Source organism: Buteo buteo, chromosome 11 (genome assembly GCF_964188355.1).
Source record: "Buteo buteo chromosome 11, bButBut1.hap1.1, whole genome shotgun sequence".
NCBI classification, from domain to species: Eukaryota; Metazoa; Chordata; class Aves; order Accipitriformes; family Accipitridae; genus Buteo; species Buteo buteo.
The window spans coordinates 16,787,217-16,806,281 of NC_134181.1; the positions used below are offsets into that span (position 1 = coordinate 16,787,217).

General features: G+C 38.8%; 1 protein-coding gene across 2 annotated transcripts in view; it reads left to right on the forward strand.

The window, feature by feature from the left end:
* The window catches only part of NKD1 (NKD inhibitor of Wnt signaling pathway 1), a 294,264-nt gene that overhangs the window by 266,556 nt on the left and 8,643 nt on the right, over positions 1–19,065 (forward strand). The window contains exons 7-10 of one of the 2 annotated variants that reach the window (XM_075040211.1): positions 2,062–2,168; positions 4,784–4,879; positions 13,491–13,638; positions 14,706–14,790. In XM_075040211.1, the coding sequence (XP_074896312.1) occupies positions 2,062–2,168; positions 4,784–4,879; positions 13,491–13,638; positions 14,706–14,790 (436 nt within the window). The remainder of the gene's footprint in view (positions 1–2,061; positions 2,169–4,783; positions 4,880–13,490; positions 13,639–14,705; positions 14,791–19,065) is intronic. The other variant, XM_075040212.1, reaches the window with a different exon arrangement.

Here is a 19,065-nt window from a genome sequence, read left to right on the forward strand (position 1 = left end):
GAAACAACAAGGCTGGGCTAAGGTAGACAACCAAATGCTGTCTTCTGTTTTAAGGGGGCCTTTTTGTGGCCTTAGCTTTGAACTTCCAGGAATATGGAGTTGTATTTATGGGCAAAGTGAGTATAAAGCAAATGGCCTTTCTTCAGATATACTTCAGAGTTCTGCATTGTAAGTAATATTTATTTTAATATGTGCCTTCATTATGATAAACACTATACAAAAGCCTCCTAAGAAACAGTCCCTGCTCACCCGATAACACCAGGTTAAAAGGACAAGGGAAGAAACTGCTGTGAAACGAGCTTTCTTTTCCTTCAGCTGACTTTCCTGCTTAGCTTATGTTTGGTGTAGGAAATCCTAACATGGCTTGGAGTAGAAATCAAAGTGTATCAGTGTGTCAGTATGTGTATAATAAATGCCATGTCTGCTTGCATTTGTACAATGCAAATTACATGTGTGTGTTGGGAAGCTGGCATGAGTATCACATCAAAACTGCAAATAAGTATCAAAGTCAGGAAATTCCAAAGGTTAGGTACCTTATTCCCTTCTCTTTACTGCACATGCAGAATCTTTTAGAGTATACCACAGTTTTGAAAACAAAACCAAAAAAAGTAATACAATAGTGTTAAATTTAAACAAAGAAATAAGACTTGAAAGTGCAATATATATTGTAGTGTGGCCGTGTGAATGTTGTGGGAGAAATCTTAGCTTTTGGAATATCTGAGACTATAAAGCCGTGGTACGGGTAGATTATTTTTTTTCCTAAGCTAATTGTTCAATTTTAAATGTGAAAGAAAATGCTGAAAAATGGCTAATATAATATCTTAATTTCTAGCATGGTAGTGACTTGCTTTCCTGGGAGAGTGCTTGGGAGGCACCTGAGTAGTGCTGACCACCAGTAGAGCCACAGAGTAAACCCAGTTTGAAATGGGTCACCCTGAACTGGAGAGGATCATGTCTCCTTTTTTGTAAGGAATCTGACTTTACTGAACTGGCACTTACATGAGATCTCACTTACAAAGGCATCCCCAAGAAACAATTCCTACATAGCATTAGGATAAAGGCTTTGGGTAAATGCAAATGCTGCAGTGCAAGGGAAAAACCACTGACTTTAAGACCCACATTCTCTCATTATCTTCTATTTTTTGGGGAGTATGCAGGATTACTGCTTTGCCTAATGAAGTATGGGCATAACATTGTTGGCAGAGGTATGTGGATGTATTAAAAAATCATATCTAAAACGTTTGAGGGTAGGGTTAAAAAAATCTCTGTATATTTTTGTAACACTTATGAATATAGAATTAATTGTCTTCAGATACAGGATTTCATCATGTGCAAGGCTGAGTGCCTCTGCAGGAGCCAAAGGCACAGCTATTAAGTTCCTGGGCATTTGTCTTTTAATCCATAAGAAGTATATATATCTTTCTGTTATATATCTGATATATGTTATGTTATGATATGTTGTGATATATGTCTGATAGATGTTAATATTGATGTTCTTTATGAGCACTATTGAATTATGCAAGTGCATAATGTTTTAACTTGAAACCTAGGTGAAATATACTTTTTCATACATATATGAAAAAACACAGCTTAACCTTTTTGGCAGGTGGTGTTACCTTTTTGGAAGGTAGTAAGGTTTGTGTGTATTAGAAGAAGGAAGTTGAAACAGAATGAGGATTTCATTTCAGGTTCATTACTTCATTCACTGCTGGTGAATGCAATGTGTTTTTGCAATACGTCGCAAACTTTCAATATTTTGCAAATTATTCAACTTATTTACAGTAACAGTTCTGCTGATTTATATTCTCATAATACTGTGTTTGAACTTCCTGTGACTCTAGTGATGTTTGTAGGAGAGGCTGTGTACCAAAAGCTGTTGGTAGCTTGTCTGCTGAAATTATCCCAGATGTGTAGTAAACACAAAAGCAAATCAAGTATAATGAATATCTCGTACAAGTTTGCTGAAATCAATTTCACCCTAAATATAAAGGCAGATTTGCAAATATAGGACTGCTTTGACATTTCCTTATAAGCATTTTTTCTTAAATATATTTTTCGCAGTGGCTTTGCCTCCAGAGAAGACAGATGGAGTTTGCAGTGGAGATGAAAAGAAAGCAGAAAAAGAAAGTGACGCACGCACAGGTTCCAAGAAGCAGCTGAAATTTGAAGTGAGTCCTCTGTATTTTAAAGTTTCACTGTACTGACATAATTATGGTAGAAGAATAACCTATGGACCAAATAGTGCCCTCTGATGCATGTATATTGATCCTAACGATTGTAATGGGTACAGAAGGAAGCAGTATTGGCACAAGTCAGTGTCTTACTATTGGTGCTCCTTATTGAGTTGATTAGCGAGATGTATTTCCAGGTTTGGAGAGGATTAAATGATGATCATTACTCTGGAGGATGTGAAATGTGTAGTAAGAAGAGGCATTTTGTTTAACCCTTTATCTATGATCCTTTCGTTAGTAATTTGTTATGCCAGCTACCATGTTATCAAATCTTTAGATTGACTTTCATGGACTATTGCACTTGGTTAAATCCATCTAGTGCAGAAGAAGTTTGTGAAAGCTTCCTTAACCATTGGTCTTCTGTGCCTGGGCCTCCAAAGTGAAATAACCCTGACCTGCTACACAGGAAATCCATCTGATCACATGGCAGGAGGAAAAGGATCCTGGAGGGCAATGAGTCTGATGGTCTATTTCCTTGCAGACTTACAAACATCATAAAACTGCCAGACACTGTGTGTAGTTGGCAGGTTTTGCTTATATAGGGAGTCATTTAATAAATATGAGTATTGAAACATGCTGTCATCCAGCTAGAGGGTTGTCTGTCTTGGTGAGGAGGAAGATACTCTGATATGGGCAAGAAACAGCACGAATTTTCATCTCTCTGCACTCCAGCAAATGTGGCAAACTTCTACCTTTCAGTGCTGTCAGCCTGTCACAGTAATAAGCTTTGCATTCCTCAATTGTTATTTAAAAGACCACACAGCTACCTTGCAGCATGCCTCAAGTGTTTGTTTCCTTCTCTAGAGCAGATTTAGTAGTCTGGTATGATTTATTTTTTACTGTTTTAATGCTAATTAAAAGGAGGTAGCTTTCTCATAGGCAGTTCAGGTATTGCTAGGTGCTTGTGTGCCTTCTGGGGGGAGGTGACATTTCCTGCCCCCCCCTTTTTTTTTTCATAGCAATAGCTCTTTTTCCAGGCACATTTTACATTCTACCTTGAGTAGCAGACATTTGCAGACAGGAAAGGTGTGATAAATTGCAATTAACAGTGCCTTGATATTTGAACGTTGGAGGACACCTGTCAACATGGTTGGTGCCAGAGTAGCTGGAACTCCACCATACCGGCAAAGTCTGTGTTTGTTCCCAAGTAGTTCTTGGCATGCCATAAAGGTTAGCACTTGGTACTAGGCACCATGACTAATGCAGGGAAGGTTGCCATGGCTCTTAACTAAGCACATCACATCCTCACATAAAGATGTTATGTTAGGCAGTGTGGGACAGGGAAGTATTAATATGTGGCAAGAAACCAAGTATTGATTTCCTCCCACCCCCCTTGTTCTACAAATGAAAGTTTTCCAGGTATGTAAGGTAGGAGCTAAGAGACTGCTAAATGTTTCAAGAGTATAAAAGAATCAGAAACGCAAGTGTTGAGACAAGAGGTCTAAATCTGAAGTGGATGTGATTTGGCTTTTAAAGGTGCCGGGAATGTTTATGTAATATGAAACTGTGTTTCCACAGTAGAGTGTGGGGCACTTGGCAGCTTTCAGCCGGCTCGTTACAACTGAGAGAAGCTTGCCTTTGAACTCGGCAGGGGACAGGGGGTACCGGTAACTGCTGTAGGGAATTGGTTTCAAGTCAGAAGATCAACCAGGTATTTTGAGCTCTGTTATGCCGAAGCTATTTGGAGCTGTTTATTTTACTTGCATACAGTGGCTTTCATTTTAATTGCACTGTAACTTTTCTGGTTTGCCTTGTTGTGGCCCTGGATAATTCTGATTGCACAGGTCTTGAGAGATTTGCACCCAGGTGAATGAAGTCAGTCAAAGTGCATCCTTTGTTCTTGACTGAAGGCTCGGTTATGGTTTGGGGATTTTTTTTTTCCCTTTAACAAATCGATTCTTTCAGGCCTTCCACAGACCACACTCTCACTAACAGAAGCACAGTTAAAATAAGGACCAGGCGCTACTCCCAGGTCGTTCTTACCTGCCAGTTCCTAGGCAGGCTCCATTTCAGGAGCTTCAGTGGCATGATGCTGTACTGCACTAACTCTGACAGCCTTTGGATATCAAATATCTGTGTCAAGGACAGGTCTCACTAGTGGGGATTTGTGCTCTATGCCCATTTTGTATTAATGATTACTCCTGGCACTGTGGTGTACCGCCTTGTTCTCTGAGTCTATTTCTGTTATCTTTCTCTTCCTGAGTTAAGCAGAGCTTTCCTTCTCACTTTTTAGTGGGAAATCTTATTATATTTCAAGAGCTTCAGGGAGTAGATGTCTTGTACCTTTCTGTGTTTTCTACAATGAAGTAGAAAGCATCTTGCAGATTCCCTAAAGTCTAGCCCAAGGGAGTTAGGATTATCATGTGATTGTGATGAGACTCCTTCATTGTGGTGGACAGAGGCCTCCCCGGGACATATCCTGAAAGCTTCCTCCCGCGAGGGAGGGAGGGAGGAAGGAAGAAAGCAAGCAAGCAGCCTCCTTCTATGGAGAGTCTCCTCTGCAAACAGGCCTTTTGCTTTAGGTAATCAGCTGCTCTTTGCATGTTTCTTAGGAATTGCAATGTGATGTGTCTGTAGAGGAAGATAACAGGCAAGAATGGACCTTCACACTGTATGACTTTGATAACAACGGAAGAGTCACACGTGAGGTAAGCAAAGTGCAGCTGCCCCTTTGTGTGCAGCATTTGCTAACAAGAGAAGTGTTTTATAACAGGAACAGTTTTTTCTTCTATGAAATAGAGGTGTCCTGCCAACTTAAACAGCAGTTTCCATGGACCCTTCCCTCCTAGAAACAATCCCACCAGTAGTTTACTGTTTTCAGATGTACTGTACCACTTTTTAAGCTGGTTGTTGTTTAATATCTGGGATTAGCCTTTAAAAAATAGTACTGGCATTTGAGGAGGAAAAATATCTGAAACAACTGAACAACTAAACACACTGTCAAAATAAACCCTTGCAAATGTATATTGTTCTGGCTTCTATCCTGCTTTTCAGAGTTAAGCTAACCAAATAGCAAGGTTGCTTTCTGACATTCTTTCCAGTAGGACTAACCATACTGTTCTGTTGTTTTCGTGAATATTAGGCTGATCGCTGCCTTCTCCCTCCAAGTATAAATAACATTGATGATATTTGCTGGAGGACCATAGTGAATGGCTGTCAAAGCATACCCGTGTGTATTTTTTATTACCAGGATGTCTTCAAGTCATATTTCCCATGCAAATAAGAAGCCAAATAAGAGGATGTATAGTTTAGAATACAGTCCTTTTTCAGAACTATTCCTGTCCAAACTGAATGATACTTCTTCTAGAAGAATGTCTTTTACTGAGATTTACTGCAATGTGCTGTCATTGACTTTTTTGTGAAGTGTGTTTACTGGCTCCCATGCCTTCAGATAAGCAGCTGAAAATTGACAGGTTTTGTCTCTCTCGGCTCTTATGCTGGTGTCTGTGAAAATTACTAAAGAATGATTGAAAGGAATAGGGTAAATACTGAAAGTACGGTGGCCTTAGACACCAAATGAGGGCAGAATTTTCTCCTAGAAGACTGAAGAAAACCTCTTTTGACATTTATGAACAAATTGCCTAATATGGTGGCTGTTCAGATATGAACATCATTACTAGGCTTTTTTCATTGTCTCTACTCTGATAGTGCTTTGAATAGTCAAATTAAATCTGTGCCCCTCATGCAAAAGAATACGCAGATTAAAAGTTACAGGTCAAGTCCAGAGTGTCAAATGGGAAGATGAGATATATAGAGAGAGGGCAAGAAGAAGGGGGGCTGCAGTGAGGAAGTAGTATTGTATTTGTTAATACATGGGGAACAGAGACCAGAAAAATGAAATAACTTCCCTGAAGTATCACAAGAACCTAGTGGCAGATTGAACCCAGATCTTTCAAGACCCAAGGCTAAGTCTTCATTACAAGATTTTCATGACTTTCAAAGAATAGGGGAAAAACACACAAAACCCAAACCCGCACACATGGGTGTCCTTTACATTCAGGCATGGAATTCCCATTAATGTCAGTGGGAGTTCCATGTGCTGAACATAACGAGAATATGCTTTTAAGTATGTATACAATAATTATTTGTGATTATGTGGTACACCAAAGAGCTTAATTTGACTGTACTTAGAGAATATGTTACTAGCCAAATTCTACCTCTCCCTGCTACAAGAACAGACTGCAGCTTAACTGAAACCAAATCTGTGCAGGGATTGCAAATTATACTGCTCTGAGGTCTGGAGGTTGCTACATTCAGGCTTGAACCTGTGCCATAAAAAAATTATTTTAACCAAGGGACCAGATAGGTTGATAATTTTCAGCTCTTTACATGTGACCAAAGATAGAAACAAATAGTATGCACCATTGCAGCGTTTCCCAGTTATGTCGCACACTTCTTTTGCAAGCTGTTCCAGTGCCATTTGTATAATCCATCTTGTTGGTTGACTTCTGTTGAATCCAGATGCAATTTAAGAGTTGTTTGTGCAAGAATGACTGATGATAGCAGCTCATAGATAATCTTGGCCACAAAAAAGGAATTTCAGTCTCTTCATATGACATAGAATTTCTTGTTCTATTAGCCCCTGAGAGACTGGCAGTCAGCATAGTGGGCCTGATACTGTCATTCATTAAGCAGCTCCACTCCTGATCCAGCAAAGGACTTAACGATGGTGAACATTAAACATGTGAATAGCTTCAGTTAAAATGAACGGGACACATGCTTTGAGTTAAAAGTATGTGAAGCACATTGCAGGATCAGGGACAGAACAGACAGTCTGAGGAAGAGGGCTGATCTGTACCAGTGCCATTTAGTGAGCTGATGAAAATGCATTCAGAACGGGTCAGCTTTTCTAAACAAAGGTCCAGTGTTCTGGTGAGAAAAGCTTAGTGTGGACCTTTTCTCCTTCTTTGAAAATTTGACTTTAATGTCTCCTGGATTTATAGCTGGATTTAACAGAGAGATGAAATTTCTTAAGTCAGATTTCTATCTGTAGACCTTCAGGTGCTTTACAAAAAGAAGTCAGACTTATCACTCTTGTTTTTCATGTTGGAAAAGTGAGACACTGAAAAAGGAAGTGACTTGCCCACCCACATCCATTTCATTTGATTCAAAGTCATTGTGTTTAAAACATTGGACTTCATGTCCAGAGAGTTTCCAAAGGAATACACAGTGTTAAATTAAGTTTGTGAGAGATGTGTCGGTGGGGTGCAATTTTACAAGTGGACTAAATGTTTTTTTCATTAAAATGTTTGAAAATTGTAAATAAGATATGGATTTAGTTACTGGATAAAATTTCCCTTGGGTTTTACACAATGACAAATCACCACAAGAGCATTCAAATTCCATCTTAGTGAAATTTCTTTTGGATCTTAACAACATCTTCAGAACTTAATACTGCTTTGATTCCTCCTAGAGTCTGTATGACTTACTCCGTAGTCCTTATAAATAGAAATTCAGATCTATTCATGCTTGAAGAGATACACCCATTATGAAAGCATAATTATTGGGATGGCAAATTACAAAATTAGCATTACTGTATGTTATTAAACTACTGCTTTTTCTGTCATAGAAGACAACCATTTTTCAGTCCTTTTGGTATAGTGGGAGATAACTTTTCCTGCTCTAACATGTATATTACAAAACTTGGCTAATAATGTTTCCCTTCATTCCATAAGCCATAAGAGGACAATTCATTATGTACTGCAGGCCTTTTTAGAACTGACAGCTGCACTGTAATTATCTTCACACAGATATTTGTAATCGGACTTGAAACTTGGATAATTGAACTAATGTGGTTTGATCCATGGGGTTTTATATTGAGCTCTCTGAATGTAATTATACTTCATAAATACTAGCCTTCCCCTCCCCTGCCCCCAATCAATTCATTCTTGGAAAATTGAGTTTCTTTGGTGAGTGACTGCACAGGAATAAGGGCACAAGAAAGTTGCTTGTCAGAACTAAAAAAAAGAGAAATTCTTCTAGAGTAGTTAAGTAGATAGCAAGTGAAGCTCCCTTCAGGTTTCAAATAAGAATGATTCAAAAATGTATGCGATCAAACAAAGCTGATGTTGCAATAAAAACATCCTGCTGTATGTAAAAATCAGACTACAAACAAAGTACAAATGAGACATTTGTACTTTTCTTTTTCTGAGGGAAAGGTAATGAACTGATATTGATGTTTCTCTTCATGCATTTTTAATGCTAAAAATGTTCTTTGTATCTCACACTAAATACCCAATTTTTCCTCTTATGATTCCTTTCTTTTTTTCTTTCCCTTTTTAGTTATTTTTGCTCATATCCTCTGTAATGAGTGAAAAAGTTTGAGGTTATTTCATTCAGAACTCAGCACCAAATCTTTGACTTGGGAAAAGATACTGGCTTTTTGGGGCTACCGTTTATCAGCCTGACCTCTATCCTGAAATTTGCTGGGTTTCACTATGTTTGTCAATGTTGTATTTACTCATGATACAGAAAGAGCAATGGAACCAACAGATAGAGGAGTAGTGCCTGTCTGTATCAAAGGGGTCATCTTTTCAGCCATTAGATGTGGTGGACTTGTCTCAGAGAGAAATATTAAGAGAAAACACGACTTTCTCTTTCGGTTTTGACATGAGCCAAAGACATCTCTCCCAGACAAGTTACAAAGACAATCAAACTGAATGTTTTCTGTCAGTGTTATTAAACTCATCAGGATTTTTTTGTTTGGTTGTTGTTGTTGTTGTTTTGTGTTTTGGGGGTGGTGCAAATATCTCATTCTGTTAAATTAATTCTGCTGGAAAAGCCTCTTCATTTCTTTTAGAGAATCTCTATTATGCTAACTAGTACTGTGATCATAAGCTACACTAATACTGGAAATACTGAAAAAATAGGGTCGTCCCTCTACCACTAATGTTCCTTAGAAGTAAAAAATTAATACCTGGAATAGGGACTTTCTCAGTCACATGAGTTCTGTAAGAAATGAAGAGTACTTCAATGTAATTCGCTCTTGTTCTTTTTTGCAGACGAATTAGTTTCTCTGAATGTTCTAGATTCCTGCTAATCTCCTACTGGAGATCTGTAAAGTATTCTGCAGATACATGCGTGAGCGCAGCATACATGTGTGGCCTTAACTGTTCGGTTTTTGATATTTCTAATGCAAGCGTTTCTGGCAGTCTATTAAAGTTGCTCTTTTTAATATGCTTTGTTGTATTACCTGCTTGATAAAATAGAATGTGGAAAAATTACAGATTAACTTTGTTAAATCCTTCAGCCCTGGAAAAACCAACTGTAGTGTTCAATAAGCAAGCCACAAATAAATCTGGGTATGGCATGTGCTGGCTGTTTGGATGCTACACAGCAAGCATTTGTTTTCCTCTTTCAGGAAAAATATCATAGGTTCTTACTTGATTAATCTAGCTATCACAGCAGAAATTCTGCACCCTAGAAGCCCTTCAGAAGTTAGTTAGATTCATGCAGCCTACTTGCCCTCTAAATATAATCCATTTGCTATAAAGGAGAGAAATATTTTGTTTGTTTGTTTAATTCTTATTTCTCTTTATCTGTTTAATATACTAGTTTAAAAATCCACAATGATTTTTAACTAGAAATGGTTTAAAAGTTCATTTCAGTAAAAAACCCAAGGAAATTATATTTTTGGAAAAATGGGAAACAGTGAAAAATCTGTTCCTGGGGTTTTTTTCATGTAAAAAGGGAGGAAGTTTGAGAAATGTGGGGTGAAATTTTTTGTGTGGGAAGTGCCAAGCAGTCTTAAGCAAAGCAGTTGCAAAATCATGTGACTAGTAAAAATCATAATCCTTTGTGCAGTAAAGTTAGATTCTTTGGTAGGTGGTCTCTGAGACCTGCTGTTTGGTGTACCAGAAAAGAGGAAAATTTAACTAGCTTCTGTTCTTGATCTTTGATGCTAAATCTCTTGAGGTCAGTGAAATGCACAAGCTGGTCTGTAGAAGGTAAAGCTTTCTCAATGGTTTTAGGCAGTTGTTTAAGGAATTTAAATACAGATAACATTCAGTGGGAATGCTTTCAAGGGGAACATAACTTGCCTCAGTCTCCTGGCAGGCTACTGGAAGATGAAAATTCTTTTGGAGGTAAATATAGACATAACTATAAAATACAAATTTTATAACATATATTTTAGTGGTCTAGTGCTACTAATTTGACAAGAGGCCATTACCATATTAGCTGCCAAAAAAAGGCTGCGAGAAGGTAGTTTTAGTCACAGTTCAGAACTCCTTGACAAAGACCATTCCTACCAGATCGGTGCCTCAGGAATTTGTGTGTTACAATTATGAAGTTATAACTGGAAACCAACAGGAGGTTCAGGCTGACTTGTAGCTGGTACCTACTCGACCAGGACCTTGGTAGGTGACAGAGTAGAGAATGACCCAAGCAGACTTGTTTGACCAAATCAGAACTGTCAGTTTGCTAGAATTCCCAACCTCAAATTAAGACCACAAGTAAATGAATCCTATAATAAAAATGTTGTTGTCGGTATTTAAAAGATCAGCATAAACATTAAGTGGTTACTTATGGATATCCCTAACCTCGATCTTGGTATATATCCAGTCTGACAACCATGTTCATTCAGTGCCAGAATGCAGGGCAGTTCAGCTCGGCATGGAGGAAGCTGGGTATTAAACATGGAATGAAATGCAAAGGCAGCGGAGCATAAGGCCGCAAGGTGTCCTGATACTTCTGTGCAGCCTTTTAAACTCCTTGGAGCCTGGACGTTAATTTGAGTTAATTTGGCTGAGATGTAAATTGTCCTGACGTGATATGTATGTATACATATTTCTGACTTGCCAAGTATGTGTCACACAAATGCTGCATCTGGTCTTCCTTGGCAGTGTTTGTGAGTACTTTTTAAACTGCTGAGTCAAGCGGCTTGTTGAGAAAGACCCTCAGGGAACACAAGGGGCAGATTGTATGCCAGTTAGCAAGTTAGACCCCATCACTGGAAAAAAATAAGGTAAAAGGACAGTGGGAGTAAAGACTTTTTGTCTTTGCCAATTGAAGTTAAATTAGACTAGATGATCAGCTTGTACAAACATCTGGCATAGCTGAAAAAAGGAAGGGGGATAGACTGTTGTGAATGAAAGACTTAATAATAACCTCTTGATAGTAGCCTTGGGTAGAAAGATGCCATGTTGGCTAACCAACACTTGTTGAGGAATGTATGGGAAAGGCTCCATTCACCAGAGTGCTGAGCGTATGAGGCCCTGTTGAGAATAAATATGGTGCTTAAATATTCTGCTGAAAGGGAAGGTTTGGCTTATCGAGGTGTAGGATTATAGCACAAGAGTCCTAGAACATAATTCATGGAGGGTGTATAAAGCAACAGGTATGTTTTGTTTGTCTGTTTATGTTTTTGCTTGGTTGGGTTTTTCTCATAGATGCAATAAAAATCCAGCCCTTCAAGCTGGCTGTCAGATATGGCTGTGTCTATTTAGACATCTGGCTAGGTTTCAAATTAGAGTAGAAGTGTGAGAAGTGAGATGTGTTAAAGAGCTTTGAGGTTTCCACCAGATTGTCACTGAGCAGTCTCTCCCTCGTTCAAGCTTTAGACAGTGATTCTTGTCAAAAGGATGGAAAGCAGCTACTGACACAGTAGTAACAGCCCATATAGAGAGACTTTTTGGCAACAGTAGAAAAAAATATGTCAGTGGGGAAGGAGAGACTGCAAATTCTGCTCTCTTTTTATGAATATGTTGTCTTGAACTCACAAGTCTGGAGAAATTCCACTAAGTGCAGAAAAGTTAGAGAGGGTACAGGTTAAGACGAAGTCTCACCCTCTAGGATTTAGTTATTCATTCTGCCTATTGAGCTGGAAAATTATCTACTGTAAAATCATTTGTCCTGGCCATAAGGTCAGAGTTTTCCTAAATTCTGTGTGAGTAGACATTAGTGTTTCTGTATCACTTTAAAGGTGGTTAAATAATGAGGTCTGTGTTGTATATTGACTACTAAAATGCTGGGACCCACTAGGGCATACTAAACTTTGAGCTGCCATTGCTATGGACTTGACACCTGGGCAAAGGAAAAATTGTGGAGGTTTTGAATTTTTATAGACCTGACTCTTAATCCTCAGAACCAGTTAGACTTAACAAAGGATGATTTAGATATTTCCTTTGTGCTTGCAGGCATCTGGAAAGAGCTTAGGTACTAGGATAGATCAAGGAATAGGAAGACCAGCATGGAGATCTCAGATATACGTTGAATGGGATCTTTATAGCCTGCAATGAGCAGTATGCTTTGGCCTTAGGTTGATGCCTAGGATCAATTTGGGTGAAATCCCTTTGGGGAAAAGAAGCGAGCCAAGAGATCTCCTTTCCATCCTGGCAATTTAAGGTAGTACCCTATTTGAGCCTGGCTGGATTAGATCAACCTGAGAGACCGTTGAGCATCACCAGCTACTAAACATTGTTTCTTCTCTTTGAAACAATGGGCTTATTAAATTGGCTATTTTTCTTTCTGATATAGCCAGACATGTAAGCATTTGTTCATGTCCCATTGCCCTCAAACAGATGTGTGAAGAATGTTCTGTAAAAGGCCTGACTGCATAATCTCTGCTGTTCAAAAATGTAAATTTAGAACTGGTTTGAATTTTGCAAAATAAGCTAGACCCCAATATGCATATGGTAGAGTGACACTCAGACATCTTTTGTTTCCAAAACTGAGGTTTACAGTTCTGCCACTTCTCTTACTGGTTTTCCTCTATATAATCAACCACTTAACTATCTCAAGATAAAATCCCAAGAAGTAGTAAGGCTGTAATGTCCAAGATTTTCGTCAATTGCTGTATTTGTTTTGGTCATATGAACTCAATTTTTAGTGCAGGAGGAATGGGTATCCCTGGGTTCTGTTGAAACCAAAGAAAAGAAAAGGCAAAACACAATTTTGCTGATTCACAGTTTGGGAAACCTGAATGCCTTGTGCTTTTATTATTGTTTTGATCTAGTTTGCCTCATTTCATAAATGTTACGCCATTTAATGAAGAAGAATATGGATGTACTTGAATGACTCCCTTCTGTGTCTGTGAGTTATATTGCAGTCCACATTAGAAAAAATGGGGGTTAACAGAAGAGAGAAATGGATCCTTTCTTGTAAGGTTCTGTGAAAGTTCAGCTCTTTTAAATTCAGTAACTTCTGAGGATATTTCAGCATTTAATAGTCCCAGTGCCAAAATAGTTATAAGTATCAAAGCTGTAGGTTTCATACCATTTTCACAATAGTGTGTCTTTTTGTGTTTTGTTCCAACTATAGGATATTACCAGCTTGCTTCATACAATCTATGAGGTAGTTGATGCATCAGTAAACCATTCTCCTAGTTCCAGCAAAACTCTGCGAGTGAAACTTACTGTGGCACCAGATGGGAGCCAGAAGAAAAAGAGTATCTTGCTAAATCATACTGGTAAGGATGTGCAATCAGCTATTGGAAAAAATACCAAAAACTTCAAGAGTCCCTTAAAAATCCATCTTCATATTTTGTTAATAAAAATAAATATATACTTAAAGGCGAATAATTATGTGGGTATTTTAAACCCCATGAACCTGCTTTATGATCTTGAGTGCAAAATTGCCTACCTTCCTTTCAGTGTCTCCTAAGCAAATTAGGGTTCCCTCTCCTGAATGATTGTTTCTTTTTGGAAGCAGCAATAACCCATATGTTGTGTAATTGTCTTTGTGTACTACAAGGCAGATTTAAGGCCTTTTTGACTTGTACCACTTTAACTCTGCTGATATTACAGCGCTCAGTTTGTGTGGAAACATGTCTAGTGGTATAAAATGATTTTGCAAGTGCATAGCTATCACTGCTGCTGGATAAGAATAAACAATTAAGGATAACTAACCTTTATGAATCTATGCATAATAATTGCACATTTTTCTGTACTGGCAAGAATCTGCCATTGTAAAATGGCTTATACTCTTATGGCTTATACTCTTACGGCTTATTCACCTTATATTCACTCTAATAATAGTTGTATCAGCATAATTACTTCAGTAGGTAAAGTAGTACTAAATTAAAATACTTAAAACTATTTAAAGTGATATTTCAGTAGAAAATGTGGGCACCTTAGCCAAAAGGAGAACCTTGTTACCTCAGTTTTAATATATACATCCACTCAGTCAAGTGCAGACATAAGCAAATTTGCACTGCTGGGGAGCTATGTGATGCATTAGTACAGCATTGAGCTCCAAACTACTGAGCCCTCCTGATGGACAAGTATATCAGTGTGAAATGTGGCTCCATTTAACCTGCCACATGGCTTGCAGCCTAACCCTGACTCATGTCCTACAGTCAAGGTTATGTCTGCCTAAAATCTGTTGTGCAGACAAAAGCACTTTTGAGAAGGTTACATGAAATGATACATTACATCTTGATCTACTGACAAGAAAAAATGTATTTGCAATGTAGCATGTTAGTTATGCTGATCAGCAAGAGCAGTAATGTAAGAATAATGTACTTTCTCTTGGCAGATTTGCAGAGTGCCAGGCATAGAGCTGAAAGCAAAGCTAATGAAGAAGTAAGAAGCTCTGAGAAGAAGCAGCGGGCTTCTCTCAGGTAAGGGGAAAGAACCCTGTCTCCTGACAGGCACTGGGTACCTCTGAGGAAACCTCAACCACTGATTTCATGCTTGCTTGCTTTTTAAAAAAATATGTTAAAATAGAGGAATTACAGGATTTTTTCACTGTGGAACTGTCAGCAGATTCCATGGGTGGATACTTTGTATATTAAAACAAAAAAGCAAATCTGTAGCACCCATTACTCAAATTTTCTTCTTCTGTTGGCTTTTTGGAGGACATGCAGTGTCTTTTTAGATCCTATCTGCAAATATTGTGCCTACTAGTGCAGTTTATAGCACACCCTTTTGGCTAGAAGTGTCCTAAAACCTTTTCATCTTCCTAGAGGCCAGCTCCTGCCTTTCTCTGTCCTCCTTCCAGCCCATCTTTTTCACTGGTCAACTCAATTAGCTCCAAGCTTTATTAAGACAATCTTGTTTACCAGGTCGTAACCAGCCCAGCTTCTCCTTACCACTTTTCCTCCTAAAGGAAGCGGCTTTGAGCTGGCACTAGGTGTACAGTACCTAGCAGAAGGAGGAAAGGAGGGACCTTGCAGCAGAGCAGCAGACAATCAACTTTACAGCAAGTGGTCTACATAGGCTATGACCTGCAGAGTAAGCAACAAGCAAGAGCTTCCAGCATGCTGCCTGCTCCATGCTCCATTCTGCTGAGGTGGTTCTGGCTTATAGCAACTGTGGGGTGGCTCAACTCCACTTACAATGTGTGTTTGTGCATTTGGTAGGAGAAATAAATTCATCTCTTTCTTACCTCACAGTGACTTAGCAGAGTGGCCATCTCTGCTGACTCCCACCTGCCAGAAACCATGCTTCCCTGCTGCCACATTGGCTCTAGGTCAACTTCTCCCTTATGGAATTAGTTATCAAGTAGTACCCATGTAGGAATTAACCTGCTTGCTTAGGACCAATATATTTAATGTAATCTTGCTGGAAAATTGGCATAATTTAATTTATATATATTTTTTTCCATAAGTTTCAGAATACATTTCACCACTTGAAAAAATACCTGTTTGTTGTCTTTCACTGGAACCCAACCTGTGCAACTCAGTGCATCCATTTCCAATAATGCAGAAGCACAGTGGTTTCTTTTATGAAGAGCTGCAGGTACACTTGCAGCCATCTACAGATTAGATAAAAAGGGGGTTTTAGTTCTTCCCTAACAGAATGTACAATATTATTTTGGATGCCAGTCCAGAACAGGCCTTTATCCTCTGAAAATGTGTAATCATGTGTATCTACCCTGTTATCATGAGTTCTACCTACCTGATAGATATTACCTGCACTAAACTTCAGAGTATGTGATAATAATTTGAAATGTATTTTTCAAGTATTAAAATTTGTTACAGTGAAGAAAAATGTTAATATCTTGGTCACATTTAGGTGTGCTATTCCTTTTCTGAGTTTGGTATTTTAATGGATGGAAAAACAAATAAAAAGCAAGCGATTTTGCTGCACTTTAATGTAGATTAGTTGCACCAAACAGGTCATCTTAGTGTATAGGCTTGATTTGTTTTAGGATTTTATGTTTCATGCTAAGGCAGAGGGAAGTGTTTGCTGAAATGCTACAGTAATGACGTTGAATCATTAGCTGCATTTGTTTCTTCAGCTGCAAATTTTTTTTTAAAAAAAAGAAGTTTTGGCTTTCCTTGGATTTAGGGATATTTGTCCAAATACATGTATTTAGTTTAATAAATTTATCAGGAGAAGGAGCATCCAGTTTTATTAAAAATGTCAACAAAACTGTGCCTCCCTTTTTGGATAGAGTAAAAATGCTAGCAAGTTATCCCAGTGAGTGAATCCCAGTACAGTCAAATTTCAGATTAAAAAAAGACTAAAATTACTTCTAATCTTCTGTTAGCAACTCTGTACAAAATCTTCTGTGAATAAAGAACACTCCATGTGACCTAAAGAATACTCCAAGGTTTTGCTTGCTGGCCTAGATGTGGTGTTCAGATTCCCTCTGCCCATTAACAAAGGTTTGCCCTCTGTGAATTTAATGAACTGCTTTTGTTTGATAATTTATTGCAGAAATCCCCTTTCAGTTTGAAGTCCCCCTCCCATCCACCTTAAAGTCCTGGTTTTGCAGATGTAGTGGTTTTATGAACAGCAGCCATTTCCACCTAAATCCACAGTCACAGAGGCATCAAATGTTGGGGTAGAATCTTGGCTCTGCTGCATTTTTCCTTCTCATCCCTTTGGTTAGAGGCTTCCTAGACAGGACAAATCTGTACCGTGAGCTGAGCAGATCAGTATTGGACAACTGTCAGCATCTGGTAGTTTTTGTTGCATCTCATTAAATGTGGACAGGACAAAGAATGTCCTATTCATACTGTGTATGTTGCAGGGATGTTTGTGCACTCTGGCCAAATTGCTAACCCTCAGGAAAACTCCCTGAGGCTCCTCAGTATCTCACGATATTAATGCAGAGGCTTCGCCTTTGAAAGCAGCAATGACAACTTGTGAGAAGTGCACACATTTCACAAATTCAGTCACTTAGGAATTCTAGGCAAGATGTGATTAATATTCAAGGTAAAATGGATAGAAATATTTTTATCCCAAAGGTGGGAGATAGATGGGTTAGATTTTTCATCTGCTGGAAGCTACAGGCACGAGTTTTCACCTGTAGGGCTAATGCAAGTATCGAGATGAAGTAACTGGATTCATAGCTAGCTTGCCTGGCATAATGTGGTATAAAACTGAAGGTGGAAGAGCACTGGCAGGCAACTTTGTGGGTTGGGGATCTTCATGCCATTCTAGTTTATATTTCATTTAGTGCAACAGGGAAAATATGATGCACACTAGCCTCTAAAACATCTTCCTTTTACCCACAGATACACATTCTCTCTCGCTCGTTCTTTCCTGCTTAAGTGATTTCTCCCTGACTGGCTTAAACTTGATGCTATCAGTGAGCATAGCTTTCAGGAAATGTCCTTGCATTTTCCTGCCTTGTGCTCTGTCACTGCTTTGTTCCCCTTACCTACTGTATTGCTGTGTGCTTATTACCATCAGGATGGTGCTCCAGCATGGGAATTTTAGAAGAGGCTTTCATACACTCCACAAACACTTAAGCAGATGCCTTTTTTTATTAAAAAAAACAAACCAAACCAAAACCTAGTAACAACACTGTGTATTTTTACACACTGTGGTTGATGCATGGTTGATGCATGCCTGTGTCTTCCCATGTCCTTCCCATGTGTATGCAGGAGAGCATTGTGGGGCTGGATGCCAGACGCTTCAGTTCTCAGAAGTACTTCAAGTTCTCTTTGACAGTGGAGCACATCTCTCATCAGTATATAATTGCTTCACTGTGTATATTTGCATGAATATTGTTGAACGTCATCTTGCATGTAAAAAAGCTATTAGAATGCAGGGCTGTGGCAGTGCTGGCATAGTTTTTCTTCACTGTCTTGATGAGAGATGGAATTTATTACAGTAACAAAAACCCAGGTTCCTTGTTAACTTAGTTTTCAACAGACAGTGCTGTATACAGTGTTACTTAATTGTGTTGGATCAAACCCAATGATGTTTTTTCTGGGTTAACTGTGCATTGTCTTCAGCACATGTGCGCAAGTCCCAGTGGTTTCCACAGGCAATTCACGCCTGGCAACTTCAGTTAGCCAGGTTCTAGCCCCCAAGATCTTTTATGTTGACCTGCTGAAGTGTAACAACCTGTAAAGGTGTGTCTGAGGCAGGAAAGGTACTGAGCTGGCTATGTATCCAAAGAAATAAAGAGTATCTGGACATTCCCTCTTTTTTGACAGTACCCCATGTCACTTCTGGAGTTCAAAGCTGACTCAGAGTCTTTAAAGCTTACCTGCTTTCCAGGCAGACTCTCCTCCATTCAGGAGACTCTACCTCTATCAAAGTAGAGCAAAAATGATCTTCCAGGTAGGTCAAGTCTTGTGACTTCTATCAAAGAAATTGTAGACCTATGTCTGGCAGAGACACAGGTGACTCAGTTCTGTAATGTCCCTGAACTATGCTAGACCAGGAAAGCAGTTTGTGCCAAAGCTCAGTGGGATCAGCAGCCTCTGGAAACCTGGAGATGTGTTAATAGACTAAAAGTGGCATACTGGGCACCATACAGTACAAAGCCCATATTTAGCAACTGGTGTAGGATACAAGGCCAAATTCTGGTCTTAGGTTGACATCAGTGCAATCACACAGAGAAAGAACAAAGCCTATCTTGTGGTCTTAGAGACTGAGCTATCTGAATGACAGGTAGTGTCTTAATCAAGAGTTTTCTGCTTATCCTATTT